At 42.8% G+C, this 10,128-nt stretch overlaps 1 protein-coding gene across 4 annotated transcripts; it reads left to right on the top strand.

Moving 5' to 3' along the window:
- Positions 1-29: 29 nt before the first annotated feature.
- CHTOP (chromatin target of PRMT1) lies at positions 30-9,501 on the top strand. 4 transcript variants are annotated; one of them, XM_082649462.1, is made up of 7 exons: positions 30-318; positions 1,312-1,393; positions 2,741-2,894; positions 3,512-3,595; positions 5,448-5,631; positions 6,456-6,593; positions 8,282-9,501. In XM_082649462.1, exons 2-7 carry the CDS (start codon positions 1,329-1,331, stop codon positions 8,485-8,487), a joined length of 831 nt encoding a protein of 276 aa, XP_082505588.1. In that variant the 5' UTR covers positions 30-318; positions 1,312-1,328; the 3' UTR covers positions 8,488-9,501. The 4 variants fall into 4 exon arrangements, with proteins under 4 accessions (XP_082505588.1, XP_082505587.1, XP_082505590.1 ...); XM_082649461.1 differs by having other exon boundaries at positions 5,445-5,631; XM_082649464.1 differs by lacking the exon at positions 3,512-3,595.
- Positions 9,502-10,128: the final 627 nt, after the last annotated feature.

The raw sequence follows: 10,128 nt of genomic DNA, 5'->3' as shown, positions 1-10,128 counted from the left end.
GTCGACGCCATTTTAGCCGGTCCCTCTCCGCACTGGGTGTGGCGGCCATTTTGTTTTCGACACCGAGCGGGAGTTGAGGGCAGCCGCTGTGGTGAAAGGCAGGAAAGGGCAGGCCGGTTAGCAAGCGGACGGGCCAACCGGACAGCCAGCCAACAGCAAAGAACTAACCTAGCAATCTACCGCTTAACACATCTAACTAACCGCCCACCAAGTTAACCCGAGCCCCTCCACCGTCAACTCAGGTTCGGCCGGCCCCCGGCCCGCCTGCCGCAGCCGTGGTGGCAGCCCCGGGAGGAGCACTGGCGTCCGTTTCCTTCGGTACGTGTCTGTGGTGAGGAGGGCAAGAGTCCTGGGGAACGGAGGGGTCCGGCGGACGCGGAACGGGAGCTGGCGGCATGTGGAGGCAGACAGGGTGTCCGAGATGGAGGCCCCGGAGGGGGCGGAGCCCCTGAGAGGGAGGCGGGGGAGACCCCGAACTGGAAACCCGCCGCGGGATTGATGGAAAAGTTGGGGATTTGATAGAGTTAAAAAAGAATGTTGTTTGGTGGGTTGAGCAATGTCGGCGGTCCTGACAGGGCTTTGAGAGGGAAGGGCAATCAAAGGAGGACTGCACGACCTTAGGGAACGTTGGAAAGTAATGGCGGCTTCAGGGTTAAATTTGGTGGAGCGCTCCCGGGAGCGAACTCCCAGGTGAATGCCCATTTAGGGAAACCTTGCCTACTCCCTCCCTCCCCCAGCTCCGCAGGCCCTTGCTAAGTCTCCTACTTGATTTTGAAACTGGAATGCTTGTGTCATCTCTCTAGATCAGTGGTTCTCAGTTGTGGCTGCACAAGAGAAGCACCGAGGTAGACTCCCCCCCCCCACCCTTCGAGGTAGACTTTTTTTTTTTTTCCCCTTCAAATTGCTGATCCCCGGACCTCACCATCAGAGATTGTGCTTTAAGTAGTTTGGGCCCAGGCTTCTGTGTTTTGTTGTTTTTTTTTTTTTTTTTTTTTAAAAAAAAGCCTTCTTGCAGCCAAGGTTGAGAAGGATCGCTCTAGATGAAAAGCCAAACTCTTAACACTTTTTTGGCTGGGTCTGAGTCTGCCATTTTGGAGGCTTGGGCAGATATTTTCTGTCCTGTGGCCTTGGAGTTTATTAGTTAGAGGTAACTAGCTTCTTAAGTTTAAGCACCTGAAATGAGTTTTGGTGTGATCGTCAATAGTCACTGATACAGGCCTTTTCATTCATTTTTGGTTTGGGCCTTTGGCACTTGTTGCAATGAGGTGGTCATCATTCTCATTTGCTCATTCTGTCCATTGTCCTTTGTAGATTCTCGGGATTTGAAGATGGCTGCACAGTCAGCGCCGAAAGTTGTGCTAAAAAGCACCACCAAGATGTCTCTAAATGAGCGGTGAGGCAGCCAACAGCAACTTCAGCTCGTTCATAAGAAAACATTACTTAAATTGGCCCTGGGGTCCAATGCACAAAAACCGGTTTTAAACTAAATACCAACAGAAGGCTACAGACCTCTGTTCTTAGTTGCATCGTATGTGGTACACAAAACAAATTGGGCGGTTGTTTCAAAACCCCTTATCAGTAGATTTTTATGTTATGCTGTCTGAAATATTTATCTGGTGGGATGTATTTTAAAAAGACTCCTCACACCCTCCCTTTTCTTCACTTTTTTTTTTTTTTTTTTTTTTTTACATTGATACAGGGGTGGTGCAGCTCGGTAGCATGGTACCCTAGCTGCAGTAGGCTTGCTGCCCAGTCCAAGGCCAGCAGTGTTGTGTCTGGCCTGTAAGAGGCGGGTAGCAAGCTATGAATATGTCCAAAGGCCCTTGAATGTCATTCTTGGGCCTTGTAAGAGGCACTCGCTTTGCTCCATTTCACTTTCTTTCCATTCTGCTTTTAGTTTGTTTTTGTTTTCAATTCTTTTACAATTGAACGTTCTTCTCTTTCATTCCATTAAACTTACCTTGACAGGAATAATAGAAGAGTGTCTTCACAAGCTCTTAAATGATTAAACTAATCTTAACTTTTTCAGAAGTAATCACTTAGAGTCAGAAAAAGTAATCATTTGACACTAAGAAAAGTTAAGGCATTTAAAGGCACTTTCTGTCTCTGAGAGCTTTGTTCATTGAGTGCCTTCGACCAGTGACTTTATTAAGTTAATGTTAGACCACTAAAAAATTTACTTATGTTTGTTTGCCTTTTCTGAAGCATATGTACTTCTCTTTATCCCTTAGTGATACACTAATTCTCCATATTCACATTACTACGTGAACAAATACATGAGAGAATGTGATATGCTCCTATAATTTATGTGGGTGTATCATTTCCATGGGCTTTGAAGGTGCTCTAGTCCTTCCTTATATTTGCCCTTAAAATGCACCCTCAGGTCCCCGAAGGTTTTGGCTTGCTTTGTCTGTCTTTGAAACTACATCTTCTGTCTCTTGTCATCACATCTGCTTATTGCATGCTTTTCATACTTTCTACCTCTCTAAAAGCCGTTACCTGAGCCCTTGTTATCACTTTTGATTGAATGTGCTACACTTAGCTGCATTTCTAAGTTTCTGATTCTTGCAAGTTTGTGGAAGCAGAGGAGTCTTTAACCCACATCAGCCTTGATCTAAGTGTACCACTTTACTTAAAGTTCGTGGGATCTGGAGCTCCTGGTCTAGCAAGCCATGAAAATGCCAATAAATGTTTTGTAATAAAGCGTTTATTTAAACATCCATTTTGTTCGACCTTGAAGCTTTACTAATATGCTGAAGAACAAACAGCCGATGCCAGTGAATATTCGGGCTTCGATGCAGCAACAACAGCAGCTAGCCAGTGCCAGAAACAGAAGACTGGCCCAGCAGATGGAGAATAGACCCTCTGTCCAGGCAGCATTAAAACTTAAGCAGGTGAGAGAATGGGTCTTAATGCGCCAGAAGCAGCTGGTGATCCCTGTCAGGTAGTCCACTGAGGCTGTCAGGACGCCATGGATAATTACGAGGTGGCTCAGGGCAAAAGCTGAACTTTTCTGGAGGAAAGAGAAGTTCAGAGAATTCCCATTTTGGCAGGTACCAATAAGTAACTTTTTGTTGTCTTTCTCTTTTAGGGAGTTTGCCATCAAGGTGGCCTGTTTCTTTGTTATCAATGAGTATTAATCTCTTTTGTTCTCTGATCCTTTGCCCTTAAAATAGATTCACTGGCTTTTTCCACAAAGAAATTTTGGTTTCTGTTTTAGATGATCTTCAAAAAATCCTTTATTTCTCACTAAATGGTTTACAAATTAGGGAAATGATTTTATTCTTTCTTCCCTAATACAGGGAGTCTGAAAGGCCTCTTAGTCAAAGGTTTTCGATGCTAAACAGTAGAAAGAGTGGGGTGACCCTCATCTCCACAGCACCTAAAGTTTTGTCAGTAAAGTAGAGCGAGAACACTGAGTAATTTAAGAGTTAGCGGTTCTCTTTCAAATTTCCAGTAAGAGATAATCCTATTCAGATCTGAAATAAAACCTGCTCTTTATTATTCATAGACTTTATATGCAAGTCCGGACAGTGGCTGTGGAAGGATATGTCCAAGCTGTGGCTGGGCGTCTGGAGGGCGGTGCCATGCAACTGTAAGGACTTTAACTGGTAGCACTGCATGGCTGTGCATAAAATCAGCAGTTAAATATAACACCCTTCCACCCCCACCCTGAACCATTGGGCTCACTGACCAAAAATAAACAAGGCCTTCTGCTTCAGCTACCTTAAGCCCTGGAGTGGCTGCATTCATCCTAGACTCAGGAAAGCAGTAAAAGGTGCCACTGTTTTCTAAGAGGAAATACTAAAAATTGTTGAAGACAGGTCTCTGACATATTATTCCGAAGGACCTTTTAACAAGAAGCTTGGGACAGAGGCTGTGCCGAAGAAAGTAGACTCTAGAGCACTGCTGTCCAATAGAACTTTCCACGGTGTTGGAAATGTTCTATATCTGTGCTCTCCAACACAGTAGCCATTAGCCACATTGACTGTTGAGTGCTCAAAATGTGGCTAGTGCCATTGAGGAGCTTAAATTTTTATTTTTGTTTATTTATTTTTTAACTTGTAATTTAAATTAGCCACATGTGGCTAGTGGTTACCTTAGCATATAGCACAGCTCTAGAGTGGAAACTGAATGATACAGTTGACATCCTTCAGCTTCTTTTCAATATTAGAGACTAGTATCGGTGGCAGGTAAGGGATGGGAAGGGAGAAGAACTTCTAAGTACTATGCATTCTCCCCTTAAAGCACAGATCTTGGGAGAATGTACTAGGGATGACTAAACACAAGAGACTTGTAGAAAGAAGTCCTGACCTCATGTTGTTCAGAGCCTGCCCCTCTGATTAGAAGCAGTTTATGATCTCATGCTAGAAAGCTAATAATAACAACTCGCAGCATATGGTTGCAGAGAAAGTCGTTTGTAGTCGTTTGTGGGTGAAGCCTGAGGACGCATAATTTACTTTCGTTCATACTGACTTACGGCGTTATAGGAGAACAGGTTTGCTAGGGCTTTGGTGGTGTTCAAGGCTACACAGTCACCCTTTCCTCTGAAGGAATTTAATTGTCTGAGATGTGGTCTTTGCAGTTTCTCTTTGAGGGACAGATTATTGAAAAATTTCTATCTATGGTATGTCCTTGTTCTCAAATGTGGCCCTGAGTTTTATGATTATAGCTGAACTGTCTTAATTCTAATGCAGGTTTGGCTAGCTTTCTGTGGAGATACGTTTGAGTTATGTGTTTATTTTGAATTTAAAGTCATTATACTGAATTAATGGATCTGTTTGCAAAGGTAGACATGGAATTACAGCTATTTAAGATATGTAAGGAAAGGAGATTTGACTTTTTTGTGTTTATTTACATCTTAAGGTAAAAAGTGGACCGTCTGGAGATAGATACTCAGAGGAAAAATGGAACACACTGGCCTCTTTGACTGAGAAATCAAACTTGTTCTTAAGTCACAAGAACTCAAATGAAATTGTAATTTAAACTTTGCCCAGAGTGTGATGAACTTCCTATGGTGTTTGAGTAAGCCTTTGAAGACAGTGGTAGTCCTTGGGCAGGTATGAATCCAGTCCTGTCATTGTCAACTGGTGGTTCAAAAGCAGCAGAATCCAGGATTTGAAATACAGTGTTCTTATTAAAACTTACGTTCCAAGTAGTGGTATATGACTTCTGTAGCCAAACTAGTGAGGTAATTTGTGGTGATGCCAGTTTCATGGGACCATACTCAAGCTTCTTAGAAGCTCTGGATCAGAATTCTGCTTGTTTTCTACCATGTTCTGAGGCAAAGGCTTGGTTCTGGTTTGGGATCCTTAGGACACCCCATGCAGGTTTATCTCCCGCCACACAGACATCTCACTTGCTTCTTTTTCTCTGCACTTTGAGTTGCTAAATCCCATTGGATTGCTTTTTTGATCTCAATTCCCTAACACCTTTTCTTCCAGAAGAGCTTAAAGCAGCGCCTGGGTAAGAGTAACATCCAGGCACGGTTAGGCCGACCAATAGGGGCCCTGGCCAGGGGAGCAATCGGAGGACGAGGCCTGCCCATTATCCAGAGAGGCTTGTCCAGAGGAGGACTTCGTGGGGGACGTGCCACAAGAACCCTACTTAGGGGCGGGATGTCGCTCCGAGGTCAGTGCTCTGTACCTGATAATTGTCGGGCCCCACCCCCTTCCCTTTTCTCTTGGGCTGCTTATGGACACATTTGTTTAACATCTTTAAGCCTGAATTTGTATTAATATAATTAATAACTTTTGAAATGACGTGTTTTTAATAGTGCTGCATGTCTTTTATCGATACCATTCCTTTTCTGATAATGTGCAATGGTGAGAGGCTAGGACCTGCGTTACAACAGGTAATTCATGTCATCTCCATTCCATTTTAAAACACCCTGCTGCTGCTTGAATCAAAGCACATTCGAGTTCTAGAAATAAGTCAAATCTAAGAAACTTCTTGGCCTGTTGGCCTATATCTTAATTAATCATCTCTGTTCCTGGTTCTAGTGAAATACTCTATTACATCTGGAAAAAAGAGGACAAGTTGACCAATAGCACTTAGCTATATGTTACATTTTAGGCACTGTTATTCTGTTCTCTGTATAGTTCTTGTCCCCTACAAAAATGTATTGAGAGCAGGAACCATATCATTTATTTTTAAATCTGCCATAATGCTAGGCACCTACGTGTAATTATTCAATAGATATTCATTAAATGTATGTACTTAACTAATTGACTTAACTCCCAGCTTCTTCCAAAAGTGGATTTGTGGTCAGACTTGTTGAATTGATTGAATAAAGAGCAGCTTAATCTTTTCACACTCAGTGTGCAGCTTGCCCCACCCAACCTAAAAATTAACTGAATTAACTCTCATTTAACCCTCACCGCCTTCCTTTGGTTAGAATCTACTTTGTCTCTCTTGGATTTACCTGCATATACATTGTATGCCTCCTCTCCAAGGTCAAAACCTGCTCCGAGGTGGACGAGCCGTAGCTCCCCGAATGGGCTTAAGAAGAGGTGGTGTTCGAGGTCGTGGAGGTCCTGGGAGAGGGGGCCTAGGGCGTGGAGCTATGGGTCGTGGCGGAATCGGTGGTAGAGGTTAGTCAGCTACCAACTTCAGAGACTAGCTTCCCCTTATTTCTCTCCCTTCAAAACTCAGAGCCACCTTTCTGCACAGCTTCAAGTCACAGGCAGGCTTATTTGTTTGTCTTGTTTGTTTTATGAAACTGGCTTATTTTCTAAATTCACATGCTGGTAATGTGGAGGTCTGTCATGGGTTTTCCAAGAACAGTCAGGTATGTGTTACAGAGCCAGATTATATTCAGACTTCTTTCAGGCTCTTGCAAATTTAAATTGTATTGTTAAAAATGACAGAATGGTCAGTTTGGCGTTTTATCTTTTTCTGTCCCTGACCCACCACCACACACCCCACCCCATAGCTCAAAACCCACTTTGAGTCTAAGAAGAGAGAAGAGGGAGATGTACAAAAATGAAGCAGAGTTAAAGAGGATGGTGAGACTTGGAGCTAGGTATTGACTCTGAAACCAAGTAAATTCAAGATAAAGTTTGTGTCTATGCGAAACCAGAGATGACTCTTTTTGATCAAAGTAGAAAAAGCAAGATGGTATTGTGTCAGTTAACTAACTGACTCTTGTTGATAATCTTACCTTGAGACTTAGTGATATTTGTCCTGTGACCTCATGGCCCAGACTGGAAGAGAGTTTTTAATGGTGTTGCTGTTAATGCCAAATCTCGTGGGAGTTTTCTGGCTTAGAGTTTAGTGGAAAACTCCCAGCAACACCTGTCCAGGAAAAATAATATATATTCTTTTAGCCCCTGGGTATATTTGCTTTGGTCTTTTTAAAGTGTGTGGTGGGTCTTCCATAATTTATGACCTTGAAGTTGCCAGGGGATAATAACTATTGGGAAAAGAAATTTGATAACAGAGGGCTTGTTTTCTTCTCTCGCATTATATGTTGCTTGGCTTATTGAGTGAAGTACAAGCTAGTTTGGGTTTCAGGATGAAATAGCATGTTTCCAAATTATCTTGACTTGGTTTCTGAGAGAGACATCACAGGGATTGGGCGGGGAGGAGTCTGAAGTAGCTTTTCAGAAAGCTGGGTATGTTTTGTTAAGTGAATTGAAACCACCTCTCAGATAACCATAATTGTTAAAATGTGAATAGAATCGGGAGATAGAAATGGCTGGGACTACTCAAAATGTTTTTCCCCAATTCCCTTCATTGTTCCTATGTCAGAATAACTCCTCAGTCTCCTGACATAGGATCAGTTCATTAGGTTTGATAAATTTGAGGAGACGAGCTAATTTTTCAGAAGGATCTCCAGTAAAGTTTAATTTGAAAACTGTCTAGCTTCACACCCCTGTTTCTCTGTGCCCTTGTTACTTCCTCCCTATCTTGCTAAATGGGGTTATCTTTAATGTACTTGTATTTTAATTGTAAACTTATAGCGAGTCTCAAATTTTAGTTTCTCTGTCTTAGGAGAGATTAAGAAATTTTTAATTATCAGTTAACTATATTCCCTTACTTTGTTGGTAGAATAAAAAAAATTTAAATAGCATTTAGAGATGAGCATGTAATAAGGGATTCATTATGTGTGCTTTCCATGTGTTGCTTTCTACCCAGTGTGTTTCCTGTTTTTCCAGATTTCTCCTCTTGCCCTGCCCTTCAGCCTTGCTCAGCTAGGCCCCACTGCTCTAAGGGGCATTTACCATAGCACCAATTAAACTTACTTGTAACTGTTTTTCTTGTTTTTCCCTTGGGCCAGGTCGGGGTATGATAGGTCGGGGAAGAGGGGGCTTTGGAGGCAGAGGACGAGGCCGTGGACGAGGGAGAGGTGCCCTTGCTCGCCCTGTACTGACCAAGGAGCAGCTGGACAACCAACTGGATGCATACATGTCAAAAACGAAAGGACACCTGGATGCTGAGTTGGATGCCTACATGGCTCAGACAGATCCCGAAACCAATGATTGAAGCCTGCCCACCCTCCTGTGAGACTCTTGTTAAAGTCACACATCTGTAAATAACCTTGAGATAACAGATGAGAAGAAACTTGATTGATGCTGGAAGGACCTACCATAATAGGCTATGGACTGACTCGCCACCAGTTTGTGCATTTAGTGTGTTCCTTTTACTTTTTGATACTGTGTTGTATGAAACCCTTTTTTCCTCTGACTTGGGTTTTGTTTTGTTGTCGTTTGGGGTTTTTTTTCCTTCGCCCAGACTTCTCTTTGAACATGAATGTGTTGGCCTTGTGGCTAGTACACCCTCTTCCCCGCTCTGCCTTCCCTCACTTGTCATATGCTTTGGCATTCTGACATTTCCTCTGTTCATCTCCCGTGAAAAAGTCCCAGAAAGAGCCCATCAATGTCCCTCCTTAATATCTAGGTTTCTGAGATACAGTTCTGTTCTGCATCATCTTTAAAGAGCCTCTTAAAAGTGTTTAGAAAATGTGGAGCTCAAAAATGCATTCTGCCACGCTGATGTTTTAGTAAAGTAAATTAGGAACTTAGACATAGCTACAGGGCCACCTAACAAGTTACACACGGTAGCAGCTCTGATTTGATTAAAGTTATTACCATGTACATTTACACCACATAACCAGTGTACCGGGTCAGGTATGTGCACTTTCTACCCTGGAATGAGATTTATAAACTTTTCCTCTTGGCTTTGCATCGTGCCCAAAGAGGGTATTTTTGGATTGGCTTACACCTGCAAAAGAGTGGGGAAAGCCATTTGGTTTGGCAGATGCTTCAGAAGGGAAAGGGCTGGAAATTGATGGCAGATATCTGGTGGGAGGGGTCAGAAGATATCCACGCTGAAATGCTGTTATGTTTATACCAGGCCGATCTTGGGCTTCATTCATTGACTTTGACCCTTATTCCCCTTGAAGGTTTAATTAAGTTCAACCATTTTCTGTCAACTGTTCCAGTTTCAGTAGAATCTTTTGTTTCTGGTTCATTATAACAAATTGTTCTCTGAAATCTAGTCAGGACTTTCTCTTTATTTGTTGGGCTCTTTGAAATATTATGGCCACTATAACAATATTTTGATATACCCCTTGTAGAGTTGAGAGTCCTTCATAGTTGTATTAAAATTTGGGGTGGGAGGGGGATGTGACTTTGGGGCAGAAAGTGAACAATTTGCCCGCTTGTGAATAATCCCTGAGGTAAGATTAACCACACAAAGTAATGTACCAACACATTTGGTCCATAGGAAGCTCAAACATAATGGTCTCAGGAGGCAGTTGAGGACCCCGGCCCTGGTTTCCCTTTTCCTCTGTGCTGTTTAGGGAAAAGAAGAAGCTAACCACCTCTAATCAAACCAGTTGCCATTGAGCAACCTGGTACCCTAAACTGTTGGGAGGTTGTGTGTTATTGTAGACTGGAAAGCAAATTTTGGCCAGGACAACCTGAACTTGAATCCCATTTGTATGACCTGGGCTACTTAACCTCTGGATTGTGAAGCAAGTTTAGTTGTAGAAGGGAGAGCTTGAAAAGACCATGCAGTGTTAGGACAGAGCCATGCTGACATAACCAATCAGACCTAGTTTTGAAGTGTCTGTACTGTAACTACTTACTCTTAATAGAAGTGGACTGTGAGACTGGAGGTCTT

This window comes from Grampus griseus (assembly GCF_964374135.1).
Source record: "Grampus griseus genome assembly, chromosome: 1".
NCBI lineage: Eukaryota > Metazoa > Chordata > Mammalia > Artiodactyla > Delphinidae > Grampus > Grampus griseus.
Note: the sequence above shows the minus strand (reverse complement) of the source record. Positions and strands in the feature narration are given on the sequence as shown.